Here is a 23,834-nt window from a genome sequence, read left to right on the forward strand (position 1 = left end):
CCTAGTCCCATATCTGTGATGGCCACTGACTAGCTGTAGTGCATGTTGGTAGCGTGTATTAGGAGTCACTGCGTGAGGTGGCATGACAGAAGCTGTGTTATTCTAAGCATTTGTGTTTCTATGCATTTGACATGGTTAGTGTTGCATTATTTAAGCCCAATGTATTATTGAACATTTATTCCTAGGTGTGAAGACGAGGTCACTTCCTCTGATTCCTGATTTGGTGTCCAATGTTTAGGCTACTGTCTCTTATGTAATCTAAAAAAGAACAGGAGGACTTGTGGCACCTTAGAGACTAACCAATTTATTTTGAGCATAAGCTTTCATGAGCTACAGCTCACTTAACCCTAACCCTAAGTTGCATCCGATGAAGTGAGCTGTAGCTCACGAAAGCTTATGCTCAAATACATTGGTTAGTCTCTAAGATGCCACAAGTACTCCTTTTCTTTTTGCGAATACAGACTAACACGGCTGCTACTCTGAAACCTATCATTATGTAATCTATGCAGTGATATCTGAATCACTGCAATTGCAGTGAACTGAAGTTTGTAAGTAACATTTGAGAGTCAGTTAATGGGGAATTCCAGTGAAATGTTTGTAGAAGACGACATTCGGATTATCCCACTCGGTTTGTGTCTTTTGCTTTAATGCTCAGTGTGAGAAGAACAATCATTAGTTAATGATGTGCTTCTTAAAATAAAGCATTATACATTCATTTTAGGCCCATAATCATATTTTCTGTCAAGGGGGGAAGACTGGGGAACATCTGCCTACCTCATCTTCATGACAAAATATATATGATTACAAGCATATAATATGAACGTTAGCCCTAGTGTTTATTCACTTCTGTTAATCAGTATTCATTTGAGAGCGTGCCATGCAGTTTGTGGAAAGCAATGCAATCAGTTGAGTAGTATGGTAGATTTAAATCAGCAATAAAAGCTCTGGGGAAATTAACAAGACAAAACATTAACCACAGACTAAACATTAACATATATTAGCATTTTTATTACACCTGTAGAAATGTTAAATGTGCTTAGTTACTACTATTAAAAAGTTTATGTTCTATACCATATCATTTCAATGTTATATTTTGTTTTAAAGACTTTTGGAGTTTAATTAATCTGATTTATATAGCAGCATTTGAGTAATAGACTTCAGGTTCACTTTTATGGTAACTTTAAACATAAGGAACATGCTTGTTTTGTGTTTATCATGCTAACAATACATCTAACATTTAATAAAGTAGGTCACTAAAACAGGGGAGAGGGGGAAGGTCTTTGTTTTATTGAAATCCTTTGGATTTCTAACAGCAAGAAAATAAACACTAGTCTGAGGGCAATGAATCCAGTTCTATAAATACAGCACATTTTCTTGACTTCTGTGTCAGTCAGTTGTGTGTGTGGCAGAATTCTCTCTCAAATCATCCTTCAAGATACTGTATTCAAATCAGTTCCAATGGTTAATTGCTTTTCATTTTAATGTGCAGTTTCTCCCAGAAGAAACTCAGAAATAGGTATAAAATGACATATGTGAACTTGAGAACAGAGAAGATTGCAGGAGGTAATCTTTAAAAATGAGGCCATTCCCTTGAGGAATAAAACCCTGTACCTTCATGGAAAAGAATCTATAAGCAGGAGAAATTCACACAGAAGACAAATGGAAACTCCATGTAAAGTTTAAGCAAAGGTCAAATGTTGCAAGTTATTCTTTAGAGCAAAGTGAAGCTTGTGGTCTGAATAAAAAGGTAAAATATCAAACAGTCCACTCATTTCAATTCCAGGGGAAAGCTGATTATTTTTTTAAAAAATAGCTCCTAGAAAATTACTTTTAAAATGCACTTATAGTCTCTAGAGCAAATCTCTCAATGGCTTTAGGAGTTACAGGTGGATTGTTTTGCAATGATTTCCTTATAAAATTTGCTTGATTTATGAGTAAGATGACTTTTTCCCCTAAACTACAAGCTCTTAATTGTCCTGTGATCTGAAAGTCAAGCTTGGTTTTCTGTGGCTCATGCGCTATGGGACCAATCCAGAGCTGATTAAAGTCAGTGGGAGTCTTTACACTGAATTCAGTGGACTTTGGATCAAGCCCTATCAGCAGAAATAAAGATTCTGCCCCTGAGAGTTAGTCAACAATCCATTCTGTATTGATGATGCCTGGAGCTAGAACACAATGCATTCCTGGGCAGATACCAGGAGGCCAGAGCTCTTGTACATCTGAGAAATGTGGAACCTTTCAACAAAGGGGGTTGAAAGTCTCTGGAAACTGAATATAGGTGAGAGAAACTTCTCTGAACAGAAAACTGTCGTTTGGTAAGTTGAGTTTTAGTCTGAGGCTACGTCTACACTTAAAAAGCTATAGAGCTGCAGGGACCACTGCAGCGTGTCAGTGTGGACACTCACCACACTGACGGGAGGGGTTCTTCTATCACTGTAGTTAATCCAGCCCCCTGAGAGGCAATAGCTAGGTCGATGGAAAATCTTCCGTCGACCTAGTGCTGTCAACACTGTGGTTAGATTGTTACAGCTACATCTCGTGGGTGTGGAGTTTTCACACCCCTGCGAGGTGTAGCTATGCTGAGGTAAGTTTTCAATGTAGACCAGCCCTCAGAGGTGTGTTTTTACTTTGGTTTGTTTGTAATCCTTTCTGTCCATATTCCTTTTACTTGGTGTCACAAATACCTGTGTCTCTTTGTTAATAAACATGTTTTACTTTTACCGCAAACCAGCTCAGGGCTTTGATTGAAGCGGAGGGTTGGTCAACCCCAGTTAAGTTAATAAACTGCTGTGTAATGTCTATTGAAAGGAGCATCCAACTTGGTAAGGTTTGGTGGGTACTATGGTAAGAGGGGCTTGACCACTGCAGAGAAACCCGTTTTGGGGAAGAACTCAGGGCTGGGAGGATGCTGGTGTTACCCTGCAAAGTGAAACCGTGCTGGTGGAAGCCTGGGTGAGGTCAGGGTGCTGTGAGCAGGCTGTTGGCATCAGGCTCTTAGCCAAAGCTGCACAGCACAGCGGCTCCCAGGGTTACAGGGCACCTGGTGACACAACCACTTGCTGTTCTGGGTTGAACCCCAAAGCATTGCAGCCAGGGAAGTGCAGGGGTTCCTCTGAGGGAGAAGTCAGTAGCTGATGGGTACCCAGCATACTGCACAGCAGTGAAGACAAGGGACGAATGTTTGGGAATTGACCAGACCCAGTGAGGCTTGCAGTCCATGGTAGAACTAGTTTTTAAAAAAACAACATTCTTTTGCAGCCATGACTGGCACCATCCTTCTTTTCTCAGGTTTCACAAAAAGTGACCCCTCTCTTTGCAAATGCTTGTAGAGAAGTTTTCTGCTGTACCAGTTTGCATTTTCCTTAATGTCAACAGGAGGGGCGCAGAACATTCAAATTCAGCTTGCTGTGCCTCTTGTTCGTAGAGCTTGTCTACAGGGATACTTGAGAACATAAGAACGGCCATATGGGGTCAGACCAATGGTCCATGTAGCCCAGTGTTCTGTTTTCTGACAGTGGCCAATGCCAGGTGCTTCAGAGGGAATGAACAGAACAGGGCGATTATTGAGTGATCCATCCCGCGTCGTCCAGTCCCGGCTTCTGGCATTCAGGGGCTTTGGGACACCTAGAGCATGGGGTTGTGTCTCTGACCATCTTAGCTAATAGCCAATGGTGGCCCTATCCTCCATGAACTTTTCTAATTCTTTTTTGAACTCACTTATGCTTTTGGCCTTCACAGCATCCCCTGATGACAAGTTGCACAGGTTGACTGTGTGTTGTATGAAGACATACTTCCTTATGTTTATTTTAAACCTTCTGCCTGTTAATTTCATTGAGTGACCGCTGGTTCTTGTGTTATATGAAGGGGTAAATAACACTTCCGTATTCACTTTCTCCACACCAGTCATGATTTTAAAGACCTCTGTCCCCCTGAATCTGTCTCTTTTCTAAGTGAACAGGCCCTGTCTTTATAATCTCTCCTCATGTGGAAGCTGTTCCAAACCCTTAATCATTTTTGGTGACCTTCCCTGTACGTTTTCCAATTCTAATCCATCTTTTTATCAGAACTGCATGCAGTGTTCAAGATGTGGGCATACCATGGATTTATAGAGAGGCATTATGATATTTTCCATCCGTTTCCTAATGGTTCCTAATATTATGTTACCTTTTCTGAGTGCCGCTGCACACTGAGCAGATGTTTTCAGAGAACTATTCAGAATGACCCCAGGATCTCTTTCTTGAGTGGTATCAACTCATTTAGACCCCATCATTTTGTATATAGAGTTGGGATATTTTTTCCCAGTGTGTCTTGCTTGATATTTATCAACACTAAATTTCATCTGCCATTTTGTAGCTCAGTCACACAGTTTAGTGAGATCCCTTTGCAAATCTTTGCAGTCAGCTTTAGACTTAATTATCTTGAGTAATTTTTATTGTCTGCAAACTCTGCCACCTCCCTGTTTACCCCCGTTTCCAGATCATTTATGAATATGTTGAACAGTACCAGTCCCACTACAGATCCTTGAGGGACCCCGCTATTTACTTCGTTCCATTGTGAAAACTGAACATTGATTCCTACCCTTTTCTTTTTTGTCTTTTAACCAATAACTGATACATGAGAGAACCTTCCCCTTTATCCCAATTTGCCCAAGAGCCTTTGGTATGGAACCTTATCTGAAAGTCCAGGTATACTATATCAACTGGATCACCCTTGTCTACATGCTTATCGACACCCTCTAATAGATTGGTGAGGCATGATTTCCCTTTACAAAAGCCATGTTGGCTCTTCCCCAACTTCGTGCATGGCAAACTGAGGAGTGAATCTACAGTGCACTAGCCTGCAACACCGTTACTGGCCACGTGGACCCTGCTTCCATATGCTTAAAGTGCCAGACAGCAGTACATCAAAGTTCAAAGTGCACACTTTTAGTGTGTGGTAGCAGGGTCCACCCAGCTGGTTAGCACGTGGCAAGCTAGTGAGCTGTAGATTCACATCCTGGCTTGCTGTGCACAGCGTCTCTGGGTAGACAAGTCCTAAGAAGAAGTGTTAACTTGAGGGATGCAGCTGTACTCAGGCTTTGTCTACACTGATGTTTAGGATTTGATTCCCTACTCCCTCTGCACTCTGGTATATCTGCCGCTGTGCAAACCTCTAGTGTAAACCCACTGTACTGATGTGGGTTACCTCACTTTCCAACTAGGGTTTGCATGGGTACTCCTGAGCACGAGCCACCCCATCATAGGTTTCACCCCAGTGCAGCACATGTACACTAGAGGTTTGCTGCAGTGCAGTTATATGAAGGTAGCGTTGCTCACGCAGAACAGCCCCAGTGTAGGCAAAGCCTTAGAGACCCGCAGGTGCCTGGCCCCTTCTGTCTTTGAAGAGCTCTCCTGGATGACGCCATTGGCACCCCCCCACCCACCTTCATTATGCTTCAGCGTGTTTTTATCAAGTCCTTGATCCAGCCTTACTCGTGTCAGGATCAATAGCGTTCACGGACTCAAAGCACAGAGCTGCGAAAGGAGAGGGAATTGCACAGTGTCAATGAAAAATCAAAGTTAAGTTCTCACAGATGACTGCTTAAAATACCTGACCTTTACCTGCTCCTCTTCTTTGCTTTAAATCCGTTACTGTCAGTGTAGGGATAGTGGTGGACCTTCCATATTTTGTAAAATTATGTACCACATTGCATTACATGGGCACTGGTATGACAGTGTATCCGTGTTGTCCCCTTCTTTTACTTTTCTGCCCACTGCTGTTGAGCAAAGTAACTGTTTTGAAATGTTTTGTTCTGCATGTGGCTCTGCAGGGATATGTACGCAGTGTGTCCAAGAGAAGAGAGAGAGTGCTGCCAGAATGGCTAACTCACTTGCTATTTTATTGTAAGTCTTATCGTATTTGATTGCTTTCATAAAACCCCAGCTCCTGGAGTCATGTGATTACGTGAGAATCTCAGCTTTTTTAAAATTAAATTTCTAGCCTTCATGCTTGCAGAGAAAAATGTGAACCCAAAAGGCTCAAAATCCAGAAGACATAACAAATAAAAAGGTCCCAAATGCATTACTTTTTAAAAAAAACATGATTTTTAAGCCAGTTTCATGATTTTCTGGGGGACTGACAGATGATTTTGGGGCACGTGGGACTTGGCAAGACTAGAAAGGAAACAGCTCAAAGAGCAGTGGAATGAAAATAGGGAAAAAGTTAAGTACCAACGAAGCAATGCCCCAAGAGCAACAGCAGCGGTGGGAAGAACAACGTCAGAAAGGGGAAAAGAGCAGCAGAAAAGGCACCTGCGACAACATGTCATCCCCGTACACCTGAAACCAGCAATGAAGGATCCAGGCTTGTGACGTTCCTGGGAGGTTTATCTCTTTCTCGTTATTGTATTGCAGCCTGGGCAAACAAACTGTGCTGCTCTCGATAATGAAAGAGGTGACGGTACTAATTTATTTACCAAACGAAATGTTGGATGTAATAGAATGGAATTAACCTCTTCTTCAGCTTGCTCGTCAGGTGGCGGTAGCACCAGGCAGTGGGTGTGCTTTTAGCCTCGAGCTTGTTGCTAACTGGTAGTTCAGCTGGCTAGCTTAGTTCACTGCAGTGTGAAGATAAATTAGGCAGTCCTAAGAGTATAGATTTAGGAGCCTAACTGCAGGCCCCCAGCTGCCCTTGGAAACAGGATTTGCTAATAATTTCAGTGCTAACACAATCTGAACTTGAGTGACATTCACCCAGTGTCACTCTCTCAGGAGCAGCTGGATAGGGAAGGCCTGGAGAACGGGGATCACAAAATCAATGAAGTCAGCATGTTGTCTCCATGAATGAACCGTGGAACTCGTGCACAATAAGTAACACATTATGATTTACTGGCAAGTCCGCTGATGTAAACAAGGAAAACAGAGGGTCAGGGCTAAATGAAGTTGGAATAGGAAAGCAATCTATTATTTTCCTGTCATTCTTCCACAGAGGGATAAGGAACAGATCTCCGCAGGTGCTGTTTTAGAGCGGTCTGCGCTCTGACGGGAGGATCTTTGCCTCATAATGCACACAACAGCAGTGCAACTGGTTCTGTGCTTACCGAGCGACAAAAGTAGCTGCTTTCTTGAGGGGAGAACTGGGCAGGGATGTCAATTTGTGGAAACCGAAATGGTTCCTGAGAAAGGGTCAGTTTCGAGTCATCTTCTGATTAGAAAAATGTTTGGGGTGGGGGAGTTTCTAATTGTCCAAACATCCTGTATTGATGTTTTCAAACCAAAGTTTCATTTTTCAATTTTAAATGAATTTTCATTTTGAAAAGTAATTACCGGTAACTGATACTAAAAAAGGTAAAAATCAAAATGGAAACAAAATGTTGAAAAGACATGTTAATTGACCTGATCAGAATTTTTTTTTCAAATGATCAGTTCATGTAAATTTTTAAGATTTCAACTTTTCATCCTGTGTCCAAATGGGGAGAAAAAAATTCAAAATCTCAACCGTTCATGGGATGGGAAAATCACGCCCTGCCCGGCTCTACTTGAGAGTACGTGAGGCACCTCACTTCTTTTCTTGCTACTTGCCCCGTTATCAAATCAATGTCTGATGAGCTAATTTGTGATGTTAACACAAGAGTTCGTGCAGTATTATTTGGCAGCAGCCGTGCTGTTTAATGTATTTATGGTACCAAGTGTTTTTGTTGGTCAGCATATGAAATTCAAACTGAGCTCTGATCTCAGACACCTGTTCCATGGACTTTGGTGTGGCTCTGCAGAGGTGCAGGGCAATCAGGTTGCAGAATCAGGGTTGTATGTTGATGTGAGGAAAACCCTCACTCAGTGGCCACTTCAGACACTAGGGGTTGATGCATATGCAGTTGCCTCAGGGAAGTGGAGATGCCCCACCTTTTAGCCTGCGGTGGTACTGTAGAGTTTTACTGCTGATCATGCTATAGAAATTTCTATCACCAGAGGCTGACAAATTCAAAGAACCAGCACATCTACCAGTTCTTCTTTTTGCCTGTCATAAACTCTTCTAGTCTGTCATTTACTTCTCTCTTGCTTTATCTTTTAGAACATATATTTTTTTAAGTATTAAACCCAGTCCAAACTTCTGCAGTCGGTTGGTCTCACATGAAACCCGTTATCCCTCCAGATTTATTGTCTTTAGCTGGTGTCTTCTTGCATTGGTGGAGAGACCTGCATTATCAAACAAGTCAAACTTGTGGCCGCCTGGAAACCAAGCAGTCAGAGAGCAGCGGATGCTGTCGGTGATTTTCATCTCTAGTTATTTCTGGCCACATTTTCCATACCATAATTCTGTCGCATAGGCAGCAATAGGCTAAAATTAGGCATTGTGGCTCTGTGGTTCCTAGGATTCACTGGTTGGCTGTAGAATAGTTTTAAGTTGAAACTTTCCATTGTCACATTCTCGCAAAGTTAGCATGTAATCCATGCTAGTTGCAAAAGCTGCAGGCAGATTATTAGCAACACTGTGACTAAATGAGTCAGATAACTCATTGGTTTGTCATGAGTCTTGCACTCGTTGGTACTGTACTTAAAGCCCCACCTCCTGGAGTCTAGTGTTTACATGCCAATTTCTGCTTATTTTTTGTTCCTAAATAAATGAAAGTTTCTGGTCCCAATGGTTGTAGTGGATTGCTTAAAAGCATGAATCCTAAAGGCTCGCAAACCTGGAAGACTAGTAAACAGAACCTGAAATGTATTTATTTATTTATTTTTAAATCTCAGGATTTTTAAGCCAGTCTCATGGTTTATTTGGAGCCTGACCTGTGATTGTTGAATGCTTCAGATTGACAATACTGTAATGTCCATTGCATGAGCCAGAGTGGATGCATGAGGCCCTTCCCCCTCTGCTGCGCTGATCCCATATAAAATAGAGCACTTCTGGTGTAAGAGCGCTTTCCAGGGGTGTTCATGTGAGTAACAAGCGAGCATAGCCACAGTGAATCCATTTCTTCAGTCGGAGTGAATGTTTGTGGGGAAACTCTGCGGTATTCCCCCAGCTCTGGTAACAAGCCTGTTGGCTCATGCATGCCCTCATCTGGCCAGGACTCTCCAGAGCATCCTGAAGAGTGAAATCCACCCTTTTCCTCTCAGATCCCACTCAAACTCTGTTTTGAGGGCATAAGTGAGCTTTCAGGGAAGCACAGTCCTTCCACACAGAGGTGAAGCATCAAAGGGGGCGTACGGTCTCATGGGGAGTGGCTACTGATTGTGACAGGAAAACAAAATGATCTTTTTAAAGGGGTTGACAACCAGAAATATTAGTTCTTCTTTAACTCTGGCCTGGTATCTGTATCTTATTTTGCTCTGACTTTCAAAAAGAAAGTGCAGAGGAACTTCTGAAGCACCATGGCTGATAACACAGAGAATATTTAACCTGTCAGTTTGGAATTCTGCCAGGAAAAGCTTATAGCTCGGGGTTTTGACAGCTGATTGCTCTCTGTGCATTGCCTTCGATGCCACAAGGCTGGTATCCTTACAAAGAACTATGTGATCTTTACAATTCTCTTTTATGAGCTTGTTTCAGTCTTGGAGCAAAACATACTTCCAAGATTGGAGCGCTGTTCAGATGGACTTGTTAAAAAGAAAAACTAGCCCTCAAAGGGCCAGATCCTCAGCATACCTCTGATGACTTTAATACTGAGTTACTCTGGCTGAGGATCTGGCCCAGAAAGGTTAGAAAGATTAAAAACACCTTGCACTTGGAAAACAGAGCTTTATATTTCTGACCAGGAACTTCTGTGGAGAGGCACAAAACGCATAATCCTTTGACTTTTCCCTTCAGGCTCATTCATCATTTGAGAAAAAGCCTTTGTTACTAGGTGAGAACCAGGACCAGCCTCCACAATGGAAGAAATTGGTTGACATACTTGTTATTCTGCACCAAGTTCTTTTGTTTTACAAGTTACCCCCACAAATTCCTCTGGGATGAGACAATGGGTAAAATTTTCAAAAATGCGTAAGTGACTTGGGAGCCTTCATCCGATTTTCAAAAGTGTGACATAGGCCCAGATTTTTAAAGGTGTTTAGGCACCTAACTCCTTATTGACTCCCAAGTGCCTAAGTCACTTAGTAAATGTGACATTGGCTCCCAAGTCACCGAGGCGCTTTTGAAAATTTTACCCTGCATCTTTATCATGCTATTTTAAAAAATGTATACGTGTGGTGGACAGTACATCTCTTAGCCTTTTGCTTCTGGTGTGTTGCTTGCTGCACTTTAGCTCATAATGCTTTTGTGTTGCGTTTTCAGATTAGCAAATTCTGTGGCCATTCCCAACAGAGACAGTATAGATCAGCTCATGACCCTGAAGACCTTTTCATTGACAAGAACGTACGGAAGGTGGCTCACACAGAACATGAGGAAACCCTGTCCAGCCGGAGAAGGTGAGACCGTTTTGACTCTGAGTATACATGGCTGCTGTCTTTATGAGGCAGGAAACTACTCTGATGTAAAACTCTGAAATATATCCATGTGGGTGAGGGTTACATGTTTTCATGGCTACTGTGTAAATGTCAATGTGTTTTTCTTTTAAGCATAAAACTGTCTTCTGATTCCCATCTTTGATATTCCAGGGGCTGTACAAAACACTGTTTTTAAAGGTTGCCAAGGCAGATGTTAACCTTAGCCTGAAGCATGGCGCACAAGGTTTCCAACCTTATAGTATGGAGGGATTTTTTTTTTATTTAACACTTTAAAAACATCAAGGAATGTTCACAGCAGTTTTCTAAGTGTTTGAAAATCAGAGCAGGCGTCTGTGTTCGTGGCACGGAACCCAGCACTTGTTCCAGCTAGGTTTAACTCGGTAAATAGAAGCTGTAATTTAGTGGGATTATATTGGTATGAAGGGAAAAAGCTCTTCTCCCTCTCACTGATTTTTAAAGCAGACTAGGAGAATTTTGCGTGCATGCGCTTATGTATTTAAATAAAAGAAGAACAGCTGCAGAAATGAAATGAGAAAATTTGATTTTTTTTTGTAAATGTGGAAACGCTCAAAGACGACGTGAACAAAGTCACCTGTAAATATTTACTGGGCCAAATTCTCATTGTCTTTCAGTCGGGCCGTACCAGGGTGGACTAAGAGGAGACTGCTTGTAAGTGTGTTATAAGCATCTTTGTTCCTCCATTATCTTCCTGTGTTGTGGGGGGCACACTGCACAGACTCTGGAAGTGATGCATTATTGTCATTTGAGGAGCATGGGATTTGGAGAAACCCACTGCAATGTACTTAGGGCTTTAAGAGAGGCTGTACGTACTGACATTGGAAACGTTTCTCTCCTTCACTTTGCGACTGATGTCTCCCATCCTCCTGTTGTGAGCAGATGATCACTTGCAGCTTCAGCCGACAGAAAACATTGTTCCTTCCAGTGCTCTTCCTGCGGGATCTGGTACCTCAGTTTACAATAACAAGATGGGAGCTGCTTTCAGGACAGGACCTCATAGGAAATTGACAGCTACAAGATGAGAGACCATCCTGGTTACACACGAGGGGAAATGAAAAGGAAGGAGGGATGAAAGATTCTGGAACAAATGATCAATCAATCTGTCTGTAAGACCGAGAGGATAATCAGGTGGTAAGGAATAGCCAACATGGATCTGTCAAGAACAAATCATGTCAGACCAACCTAATTCCTTCTTTGATAGCGTTACTGGCCTAGTGAGTTGGGGAAAGCAGTAGATGTGCTATATCTTGATTTTAGTAAGGCTTTTGACACAGTCCCATGAGACATTCGCACAAGCAAATGAGGGAAATGTGGTCTAGATGAAATTATTATAAGGTCAGTGCACGGCTGGTTGAAAACCATACTCAAAGAATAATTATCAATGGTTCGCTGTCAAACTGGAAGGTTGTATCTAGTGGGGTCCTGCAGGGATCTCTCTTGGGTCCAGTACTATTCAATATTTTCACTAATGACTTGGATAATGGAGTGGAGAGTTTTCTTATAAAATTTTCAGATGACACCAAACTGGGAGGGATTGTAAACACTTTGGAGGACAGGATTAGAATTCAAAACAACCTTGACAAATTGGAGAATTGGTCTGAATTCAACAAGATGAAATTCAATACAATTCAAAGTACTTCACTTAGGAAGGAAAAATCAAATGAACAACTACAAAATGTGGAGTAACTGGCTGAGCAGTAGTATTACAGAAAAGGAACTGGGGATTATAGTGGATTTCAAACTGAATACGAGACAATAACGTGAGGCAATTGTGAAGAAGGCTAATATCATTCTGGGATGTATTAAAAGGAGCATCATATGTAAGACATGGGAGGTAATTGTCCGACCCTGCTCAGCAATTCAGCACAAAAATCCCATGAGAAGAATCTTGACTTATTTTGGCCTCCCGGATGGCCCCATGAAGAAAATAAAGCCCCTCAGGAAATGCATTAAGAACAAATGGTGATCACAAGATATTCTAGTGCCTGCCGAAAGTGAAGACATAAATCTTCCCGTGTATTTTTGCAGGGAAAGATGCTCAGGCTTTGTGATGTGTTTTTAATGACATTAGTAAGGCTTTTCTCGTTAACTAAAGCTTGTTTATTGGTGGAGATGAGGCGATAAATAGCAGCACTGACATCTTTCAATAGCCAGAAAAGCTGCATTATGAAAAGGAGTACTTGTGGCACCTTAGAGACTAACCAATTTATTTGAGCATAAGCATAAGTACTTCTGTACTTTCCACAGTATGCATCCGATGAAGTGAGCTGTAGCTCATGAAAGCTTATGCTCAAATAAATTGGTTAGTCTCTAAGGTGCCACAAGTCCTCCTTTTCTTTTTGTGAATACAGACTAACACGGCTGTTACTCTGAAAGCTGCATTATGTTACTTCCCATCAATACTGTAGGAGAAAAAAAGGGAATCCTCTTCCACTCTACCTCTGTTAGTTAGAGAGGCCGTGTGCACCGGCTGTGTGAATCTGATGATGGGTGAAAAGCTGCATGCCTTATTAAAAGTAAAGAAATAAAAAATAAAGGCTCTCTTTGAAAGCATCCAGACATCTTTCTCTTTGTTTTGTCTGCCCCCAGCTGGGTGGTTTGTAACTCACGGCTAATCTCTGTAACAGTTTACTTCAGTCTGAAGTGGATTCACTCCTTTTAAAATAAGGAATGGTACGTGCCAAAAGGCAGACCGTACCAGTCCAGGGATGATTGACATTGCACGAGTGCCTGCAGGCTCCAGGCAGGTTCAGAGGCCCCACTGTGCCAGGTGTCGTACACAAGATAGTCCCTGCTCCCAGGTTGACGACATGCTTACAGATCAGGAGACAGCCAAAATACAAAGGGGGAGAAAAAGGGTGGGAGGAAGGGCACCATCGGCTAGGGGTCTGATGCACACACCTTGTGGTTCAACAATATCGATTGTAGATATTGAGCAAATCTCAGTATTCCCCCCCCCCCCCCGCCTTATGGAGCTTAGGTCTCCACCTCCTCACCTGGCCCATTAACAGAACGCTCCTGCAGCCCCAAGCCCCATTGCTTTATAGGCTATGCACTGGTTGTATTTCATTCATTGTGCCTTGATTTATTTTAGTTATTTTCCATTTGTTTTCTATTACTCCCCCTGCCCCGAGTTAAACACACTACTGCTCTGCCCCGGTTCTCCCTCCACCCTTCAACAACCCCTCGGTCCCAGCCTCCAGTCCAGAGTCAAAGGAGCGCTTTGTGGATGGTGCCCTAGGGAGCAAGCAGGTGAGCTTATTGCCACCGCAGGATTTAAATGGAGGAGGAGTCTCAGTTCTGGGGGTGGAGGGAGGCAACAGAGACGGTCACAAAGTACCCCAGAGCCTAGGGGAAGGTGTGCTGCTCTGAATACAGCCCACTTTGGGAAATGTGTCCAGTACTGAATTTGGCTCATTGTTACATATTACGTAGCGTGCATTGTCAGTGGACGGTAACTGCCTGTGTTATCAACTTCTCCACATTTTACTACAGTAGTTCGTTACAAATTCGGACCGTCACCTTGCAGACACAAGCGCTTAACTTTACATGGGTGAGTAGTCCCATTGACTTGTGAGGCTACTTATGTGTAAAGTGAAGCACTTGTGTAATTGTAACCTGCTGGCGAGTGTGTGTTACATGTCCCAGTTACTGAGCTTTAACTCTTCAGCTCAAACTGTAGCAGCTTATGCTTTTAGCTCCGGAGGTCCCTGATGGAATCCTCACCATGTCAGCCAAGGGGATGACTGTCACCTAGGTGTTTGCAGGATCGGGGCCATCGGGCCCACTGCTTCTTGCAGCCTTTGAAATCAGGGGGAATTGTGCCTGACTAAGGAATGCTTGGATCTGCCATTTGAGAATAGCTGACATGACATGACAAAATGACATAGAGGGTGTGATGCAGAGTGGCAGAAGTCTCCATAAACAAGCCTGATGCTTCACCTTTAACTTGCCATGGTGCTCCTTGCAGGTAGGAAGTTATGCATGACTTCTGGACACATTGGTTGCTATAAGCAGCTGTGCAAGACCTGCTGGTAAAACCTGCTGAACTGATGATAATCTAACATTGGTTAGTCTCTAAGGTGCCACAGGTCCTCCTTTTCTTTTTGCGAATACAGACTAACACGGCTGCTACTCTGAAACCGATGATAATCTGTTCCTATTTAACTTATACCTTTGTGCTTTCTTTTCAGGGAGCTCATTATGAAACTAAAATCTCATAGCAGTTTTTATAGCAGCTTGCCCGACTATATCTGCAGCCACGGTTCTGCTGTTCAGAATGACACCCTTTGCTGGAATGGACAAGAAATTGTGGACAGGTGAACAATTCTTTTTTTCTCCTCAGTACTCCTCATAAACAGTTAAATGTGCATGCAAGTTTTTGTAGGACTTGGGCCTACTGAATTCACTGATGTCTGAGATTTCACAAATAGCTTCACTGGCGATCTTTGTTATTTATACAAAACTTAAAAACAATCAGGCCAGAAGCTGAGTCTGCTGCGTGATGTTTAGCAGGGCGATGGAGCAGAGGGGGGCACAAAACTACCTGTGGGAAGGAGCAGAAGGTTACTCTTCATGCTTTATTGAGATGTGGAAGCCACTCTGTGTGAAACACACACTGCTGTGGCCCAGTGGAGAATCGGGTGTGTGGGTGTTGACCAGTCAGGAACAAAGATGCGGAACAACTGCTTTACTAAGCAACACTCCCTCTGGAAAGGGCATAATTCAGTGACAATTTGGGTATCAATGAGGTTGTAGTTACCCTTTTCCCTTTGGTGTGGCTTCACGCTGATGGTCATCTGGGCTACTGAGTTTTGGTAATACATCTTCTGGGTTCGTGCTGACTTTCTTCCAACTTGAACATCTGACCTTCATTCTAGAATGAACCATTAACATTAGGAAATAGACAAATGCCACAGTATTACCTGTGGACATGGTAATATCTGAAAAACATTCAATTCTGTCCTCAGGTGCACTTCAATGTGGACTGCATACATGCAGGTGTGCATGGAATTCGGTCCAAAGTGTGCAGTTGTTTTCCTTTGCATGATCTACTTGCACTGTGACCAACAGGAGGTTTCTACTGATGGGTCTTTAAATAAAAAGTCTTACGTGTTGGGCCAAATTCATCCTTGGTGCAACTCTGGGATGCCAGCAGAGTATCAGCCACAGTGGTTCTTCCCCATTCTGTTTTCTCCTGCTTCTATATATAATATATTAAGTATATTCATTGCTTCTCTGGGTGTTGTGACAATTATCTGTGAGATTAATGGTGAATGACAAATGCAAGGTTAATATTACAAAGGAAAACGTGTTAATGAAAAACTTTTTTTTTTTTTTTGGCAAAACATTGGTCCCGAGAAATGTTCAAGAATGTATGAACTCAGCATAGTAATGCTTATTATAATTACACGTAATATCACCAGACTGCTCTTCTACTAACCCTACTTTGCAAAATGTCCTTTACTATTAAAGTAATTTACATAAGGAAAATAATAGAAATAATGTCAAGACATGGCAAAAATAATGTAGAGCATAAAGTATGGCTGCTTCTTGGTTGGTAACCTCAGGAAATAATTAACTTGTACTTGCAGTACTGACCTGAAACACTGAAGGGACCAGAAAATGACATCAAACTATTTTTTAAAAGATTACTCAAGCATTGCCGATTATGCATTTAATAATATGAAGTTACTTTGCCTCAGGAAAAATGTGCCCTCTATCTGTAACTTCTTTTGGAAAAACTTTCATCTCCATGCCTAATGAAAAGTACAATTCAAAAAGGATTAAAAAAAATATTTCTCTGCTTCTTAATTAAAAAGCACATGAAATCATGCTATTAAATACTACAGCCTGGATAATGTGAAACGTTTAAGTACAACGACGTCTTTGCAGATCAAAATTGAAATTCTATGTTCTTGGTCCTACTGTCCTAACTTAGACCACACAGAGTCCCAGTGAAGCCAGTGGTGGACGACTGTGTTGCCAGTGTGGGTCCTGGTTTCAGACTCAGATGATGACCCAGGTGGGCAGGATCAATATGGCTCTGTACAATGGAATTTCTTTTTCAGTTTAAAATACCCAGACATGTACATTTAAAAAAAACTATGTTAAAATGTCACCCAAGTTGCAGAGTCACTCACTTAGAAATTAGGAAATACCTGAATGAAGGTTGCCTATGCAATCCTAATTTGGCCTCCTTGTGTGTGTGCATCATGATGCAGTCTTCAATTACAGGCTTACACAGTGTTTGTTCTGCAAGACACCTGCCTTAGTCAGGGCACAGGATGGACAATGAATGAGATGGAGGGTTGCAAGAAGAGAAGGGATGCCCTTTTGTGGGTAAGGCGTCAGCCCACCGAGAGAAGAGCTGGGTTCTAATCCTGGTTCTTTCAGGCTCTACCACAGATTTGTGATGAGCTATTGTGTACGGCTGTATCATATGGGTAGGGACAAAGGGGCCAAATAAAGGGTGAACAGGCAACCCTAATTCTGACATTTACTTGAATGCTTGACTTTGGAACCTGTGTGTAAATTGTATTATGGCAGTGCCTAGGAACCCCAATCAAGCGTCAGGGCTCCCTTGTATTAGGTGCTGTATAGATAAAAACAAAGAAGCCCATCTGTGCCCCAGAGAGCTTACAGTTTTGGTGTAGGACATGACAGGTGGCTGAAAAAGACAGACAGGGTAGGGAGGGGGGTTGGGAGGATGGAGATAACGGTAAAGTGAACAGAGTTTAGCAAAAACCCAGAAGTTTCTCTTCCCACTTGCCTGGCCACTGAATTAATAATGAAATGAACAACTTTGCAGTACCATGAGCAAAGCTATCTCCTGCAGTGCTCCTCCTTAAGTGAACACGCTTCTATCTGCTCTCTTCTCCCTCCCACTCTGTCTTGTCAAACACACACCACCTCCTCTGCCAGCTTATCTGAAATATTGACAACAACCCTCTTCAGAGCCGAAGTTTAAATTTTTCACTCCAAGCCAAGTGACAGCGATGGCAGGCGAGTGCGAAAAATCGGATCCCCTTGCAGAGATGTCAGTGGTGTCCTCTGGAGGAAAGACCAGCTGGTCTGTGTAGCAAACCACTTGCTAACTAGTCGTGAATTGGTGTGGATGGCGGCTTGCATAGGGGCTGCTTTGCATCTGTCCTGCTGGAGAGGCTGTACTGAGATGCACAAAACCACAGTGAGGGCCGAGGGTTCATGGAACTCACATACACAAGCAGAAAATAGGTCATCAACACTGTATCTTAGATTTATTTACCTCCTTCCCACCTCATGTTTTAAGCATATACAACCCTAACATGTCCCGGAATGACTGTCTGACTTCTCACTGGGTTGGGAGTGTGAGTAGTACCCAAAAGTGTTTCCCTTAATGGAATTAGAAATAGAAACTAATCTGAATAAAGTCACACTAATAAAAATAAATGCCTCTTCTCTCCTCATTCCCATTTACAGACTGAGTTTTAAATTGAAATAAGAATCATCACATCGGTTAATTACTGTATCTAAGGTGTTCAAGAGTGATAGTGATTTTTCTTTTTTGTTGCCTCAATTTTGGGGTTACCCAAATTGGGATCCCTTAAAGGGACCTGTTTTCAGAACATGGGTGCTCAGCACTTTCTGAAAATGAGACCCCTTCAAGGTGTGTCTAGCTGGGTTCCCAAAATCACTAGTTACTTTCAACAGTCTTGGCCTTTATTTTCCCCAAGCGAGGTGAAACCTAAAAACATCAGCTGTATGCTCTAATTCTTCCGACATAACTTCACCTGTCCATGTGCTAGGCTGATGCTCACTTCTGATTTTCCCCAGACCTGGCTTTCAGCTTTTTACAAGAAATACTGGGTTTCATGAACCTTGCAGTCAGCTTCCGGATATTAGTCATTTATTGGCTGGTAGCCTACTGGGAGAGCTGAGAAAAGAAAGTCCTGACCTGGGGTGTCCATGTACGTAGAATGCAAAAATTCTGTGACCTCAGATTTATGTGTCTCTCTGTTTTCCTGGCTTTTTGAGGCTGCAACCCAGATGCAGTGTTCCCCTGCTCAGATACTCATGAGTGAAGTACACAGCAGGCTGGACAAAAATAGACTTCCTTCCTTCCTTGTAGTTAACCTGTTCCATGTACAAGAGTTGGACTGGAGCCAGCAGAGAGACATTCATAACTGCTTCATTGCTAGAAGGGCCCTGATACTATGGAGAAAATTGTCTCAGTTCAGGTTTTTCGATTAATACTTAAGCCTTATCCACATTAGGGATGTTTCATTACAAGTGTCCTACCCTTGCTAACCGGGGTCGGCACCACCATGTTGTGAGACGGACACGTGACAGAATTACTGTACTTACTGACGGACATTGGCGGGGGTGGGTGAGGGAGGGGTGGGTTATGTCATTCAGTCATTCAACTTTTTGAAAAAATTACCATGGACCTCAAAATTTTTAGCACAGATACTTGTGTCCATGTACGGACACGTTGCTGGCCCCGGTTGCTAACGCTGGTGCATCCATATAGATAAAGGTTCTATGCCTGGAACCGTTCTTAATTCCATGTCGGTTAAAGCTGCTTGAAGCTCTTCTGATCAAGGTAGTATTTAAAAAGGTGCCTGTCCAAAGCCCCGAAGGGGATTGAGCTACTACCCTGAGTGCTGGGGAGCTGTGGGCAGGTGATTCAGTTCCTGGGCTGTGATAGCAGCACAGGTACGTGATAGGTTTATTTATCACAGCCATGGATTTTGTATGTGTGAGCATGTTTGTCTGTGGGTAGAGATAATTTCTATAGGAGTTGAGGTTGCTGTAGTAGCCATGTCTCTAATAGGTTTCAGAGTGGCAGCCGTGTTAGTCTGTATCAGCAAAAAGAACAGGAGGACTTGTGGCACCTTAGAGACTAACCAATTAATTTGAGCAAAAGCAACAGCTCACTTCATCGGATGCATGCAGTGGAAAATACAGTGGGGAGATTTATATACACGGAGAACATGAAACAATGGGTGTTGCCATACACACTATAATGAGAGTGATCAATTAAGGTGAGCTGTTATCAGCAGGAGAAAAAAAAACTTTTGTAGTGATAATCAGGATGGCCCATTTCCAGCAGTTGACATAGGACCATCATAGGACCTAATCACATCAGCCACACTATCAGAGGCTCGTTCACCTGCACATCTACCAATGTGATAGATGCCATCATGTGCCAGCAATGCCCCTCTGCCGTGTACATTGGCCAAACCAGACAGTCTCTACGTAAAAGAATAAATGGACACAAATCAGATGTCAAGAATTATAACATTCAAAAACCAGTTGAACACTTCAATCTCCGTGGTCACTCGATTACAGATGTAAAAGTCGCAATATTACAACAAAAAAACTTCAAAACCAGACTCCAACGAGAGACTGCTGAATTGGAATTAATTTGCAAACTGGATACAGTTAACTTAGGCTTGAATAAAGACTGGGAGTGGATGGGTCATTACACAAAGTAAAACTATTTCCCCATGCTTATTTCCCCCCCCCCCCCCCCGTTATTCACACCTTCTTGTCAACTGTTGGAAATGGGCCATCCTGATTATCACTACAAAAGGTTTTTTCTCCTGCTGATAATAGCTCACCTTAATTGATCACTCTCGTTATAGTTTTCAGAGTAACAGCCGTGTTAGTCTGTATTCGCAAAAAGAAAAGGAGTACTTGTGGCACCTTAGAGACTAACTAATTTATTTGAGCATGAGCTTTCGTGAGCTACAGCTCACTTCATCGGATGCACACTGTGGAAAGTGTAGAAGATCTTTTTATATACACACAAAGCATGAAAAAATACCTCCTCCCACCCCACTCTCCTGCTGGTAATAGCTTATCTAAAGTGATCACTCTCCTTACAATGTGTACGATAATCAAGTTGGGCCATTTCCAGCACAAATCCAGGTTTTCTCTTTATATACACACAAAGCATGAAAAAACCTGAGAAAACCTGGATTTGTGCTGGAAATAGCCCAACTTGATTATCATACACATTGTAAGGAGAGTGATCACTTTAGATAAGCTATTACCAGCAGGAGAGTGGGGTGGGAGGAGGTATTTTTTCATGCTTTGTGTGTATATAAAAAGATCTTCCACACTTTCCATAGTATGCATCCGATGAAGTGAGCTGTAGCTCACGAAAACTTATGCTCAGATAAATTGGTTAGTCTCTAAGGTGCCACAAGTACTCCTTTTCTTTTCTCGTTATAGTGTGTATGGCAACACCCATTGTTTCATGTTCTCTGTGTATATATATCTTCTTACTGTATTTTCCACTGCATGCATCCGAAGAAGTGGGTTTTAGCCCACGAAAGCTTATGCTCAAATAAATTTGTTAGTCTCTAAGGTGCCACAAGTACTCTGGTTCTTTTTGTCTCTAATAGGGTATCTTAGCATTAATTCTGTTGGAAGGGGCCTCTAGGCATTTGTCCAGTGTAACCCCTCTGCATTGTGGCAGGATTTATTGATTATTCTTAATCCATTTTAATGTGGGAGTATCTAGTCCAGCAATGAACAGCAATTCCACACCCTCCCTTGTGAGCTTGGTCAGGTGCCTCGCTCCTGAGGATAAACTGGCCCTTTTGCTTCTTAAACCTGTTCACTTCTTGTCCTCTTGGTTAATACTGGCTCTGTCCTATTTATAATATTGCTTTCTGTATTTGCAGACCGATGTCATGTCCCTCCTTTTCACAGGCTAGATATGCCCAGTGTCTTTAGCCTTCCCAAAGGCTCTCATTTCCAAAACCATTTATCAAAGTTTTCATTTCTCCTCTCTTAACTTCCTCCAGTTTGACTGAACATGACACTCCCATTTTGGCCTAATTATTGCTTAGCGGGTTGGACTGTTTGTCTTGCTTTTCCCTCTGGTGTTCCAGTTAATGCAATGGGACATTACCATTGTGCTTTTTACAATTACATCACGTGGTTGACTCATATTCATTGCTACCGTAGATCCTTGGGAGTGGCAGAGAGTGGTCTGATTGCAGGATGGGGAGCCAGGAATCCCTGAGTTCTAACCCCAGCTCGCATACTAGCTCATTTTTTTGGTCCTGGGTATTTGCCTGAGTTTCCCCATATGTAAAATGAGATAATAAATACAGTGGATAAAAATCTCATCTGCTATAAGTCATACCACTACTGAAGTCAAAGGAGCTATGCTTATTTACATCAGCTGTGGATCTGACCCAACATTTATCTACTCACAGGAATGCTTTTAGGATTAATAAATTGCTGTGTAGATGACAAGCTCTGTCGATTATAAAAGTTTAGTATTCCTATTGACTGACTCATCCCATTTTGCAAATTGGATTATTCCTTCCATTGTGACCCACTTTGTATTTCCCTTTATTGAATCTGATTTTATAGACTGCAGTCTATTTCTCTTATTTATCAAGATAGTACTGTCCCGATCCGAAAAGAATTTGTTCTCCTTCCTAACTTGGTAACATATGAATTTGATTAGTGGGTTGTTATCCTGATGGCCGCTCTCCTTGTCTTATTTGTGTAACATCAGCTGATGCAGCACTATCAGGAAGTACATGCATCTTGCAAAGATGCGCAGTCTTCGAAAGAAGTTGATTTTCTAATTAGATGCCCTGGGCATGGCCGTCTTCAACTGTGCAGTTGCTACACAGTAGGAGAAAATATGCTGCAAGTATTAAGAAAAAATAAACGCATAACAAAGCACTCCTTTAAGGTACATTAAAATGTGTTAGACATTGATGGGAAGCACACCATTCACAGAAAAGGCCCATTCACTGCGCACTCACTAGCCTGTGAGAAGTGTTGCTGGGTTTTATAGAATAGCTTTCTGATTTAAGGTTTTTATACCGTGTGTCAAGATTTCACAGCATTTGATTTGCAAAGCCTATTAAAAGTTCAGATTCTTAAAGTTTAATAATCTGCTTATACTGGTATATTCCTTTAAAGCTCTTGTGAATAGCACGTCGGACACATTGATCCTTTGCAAAACTTTTAAGCAAATTATGCAAGTATTATCATTTCAAAGCTGTACAAGACAAATTCTACATTAACCTAAGTTCTCCGTGCGTCTCTTAATCCTCGCTCCTTTTATACTGTATCCAAATTAACATATTCTTAGCATCCCGTTAAACTATCTTGATTTCACTTCCTGCAGGAAAAAGTTTCTAATTTCCTTTTTATTGCCAATATATTCAGGGTTTTTTAATTGTACAAATAATAAACTATCAAAGCACAGCAGGATGTCCGAGAGAAAACGTGTGTATTGTAACAAGAATGATTCCACGCCAATAATGAACCTTCAGCTCATGAAGAGGACAGTTATTTGGCGGTGTTACAGAATATCAGACACAATGGCATCCCAAAAAAGGAAGGGGATTTTATAACGTTTTAGATACATAAAACAAAGTTTCCTAGCATATGTAAGATTTACTTAGGCCAGTGTAGTAGGTTGTTCCCAGAGTATTTTAAGAATGGAGATCATGGGTCTCTCTCTAGATATATTAAACATACCTGTTGATCCAACGGCCGACCAACACTTCCATCATTAGTATGTCTCGAACGGTATTGAACTAAAGTGAAGTGAAGTGATAAAGGGTTTGTATCATCCCCAGTGTTGCCAACTCTCATGATTTTATTGTGACTCTTGCCATATTTGGTGGGGTTTTTTTTGCTAAAAGCCCCTGCTTCTGGAGTCAGGCTATTATCTGATAATCTCAGCTCTTATTTAGAAGAGCGTAAGGAATACTTCACCAGCCAACATGTGATTGAATGGCAGTGCCTGGCGGGGGCAGCACATCCCCCTTGCGGGGCCGGCCCACCACAGTTTGGCACATGAGGCGGGGAGCTCAAATGACGTCCCCATGCCCCCTTGCTTGGGCTAAAACTTTGAAAGGTCTCAATTCTGCCTTCTTCCCGTTCTACTCCTCTCATGGTGCTGCTCTGCTACCTACCCCAATACAGGAGAACTAACAACTTAAAATGCCTTGTTCAAAAATTGTAAGTAACACTGAACTTTCAAACGCCTGAACAGCAAATGTAACTTTTCTTTTCTGCATAGTAAACACTGGCATTTTTATCTGTTTGAATAATCAAAGTGGTGCTTTCCGTGTCTTCTGGGTTGCAAAGATTTGAACTGCTTCCTGCTGAAGGTTCACAGTCTGGGCCAGTTCATGCTCTGTTGAGATGGTTGCAAGGCCGACCAGCCTCTCCTGTGTTGTTGTGGAGCGTAGATGTGTTTTTATTAACTTCAACTTGGAGAAGCTGCGTCCTTCACTGGCAACTGTTACAGGAAGTGTTAGAAGTATGCGCAGAGCGACAAAAGCATTTGGAAAGAGGATGGTCATCTTATTTGTGCACATATATTCCAGAACAGCCTTTGGAGTTGATCCTGCTGAAATG

At 42.2% G+C, this 23,834-nt stretch overlaps 1 protein-coding gene across 1 annotated transcript in view; it reads left to right on the forward strand.

Moving 5' to 3' along the window:
- The window catches only part of GPC3 (glypican 3), a 281,890-nt gene that overhangs the window by 168,376 nt on the left and 89,680 nt on the right, over window positions 1-23,834 (forward strand). The window contains exons 4-5 of the mRNA XM_073358506.1: window positions 10,252-10,385; window positions 14,636-14,761. Of these exons, the coding sequence (XP_073214607.1) occupies window positions 10,252-10,385; window positions 14,636-14,761 (260 nt within the window). The remainder of the gene's footprint in view (window positions 1-10,251; window positions 10,386-14,635; window positions 14,762-23,834) is intronic.

The sequence above is a fragment of the Lepidochelys kempii genome, chromosome 9 (genome assembly GCF_965140265.1).
Source record: "Lepidochelys kempii isolate rLepKem1 chromosome 9, rLepKem1.hap2, whole genome shotgun sequence".
Classification (NCBI taxonomy): Eukaryota; Metazoa; Chordata; order Testudines; family Cheloniidae; genus Lepidochelys; species Lepidochelys kempii.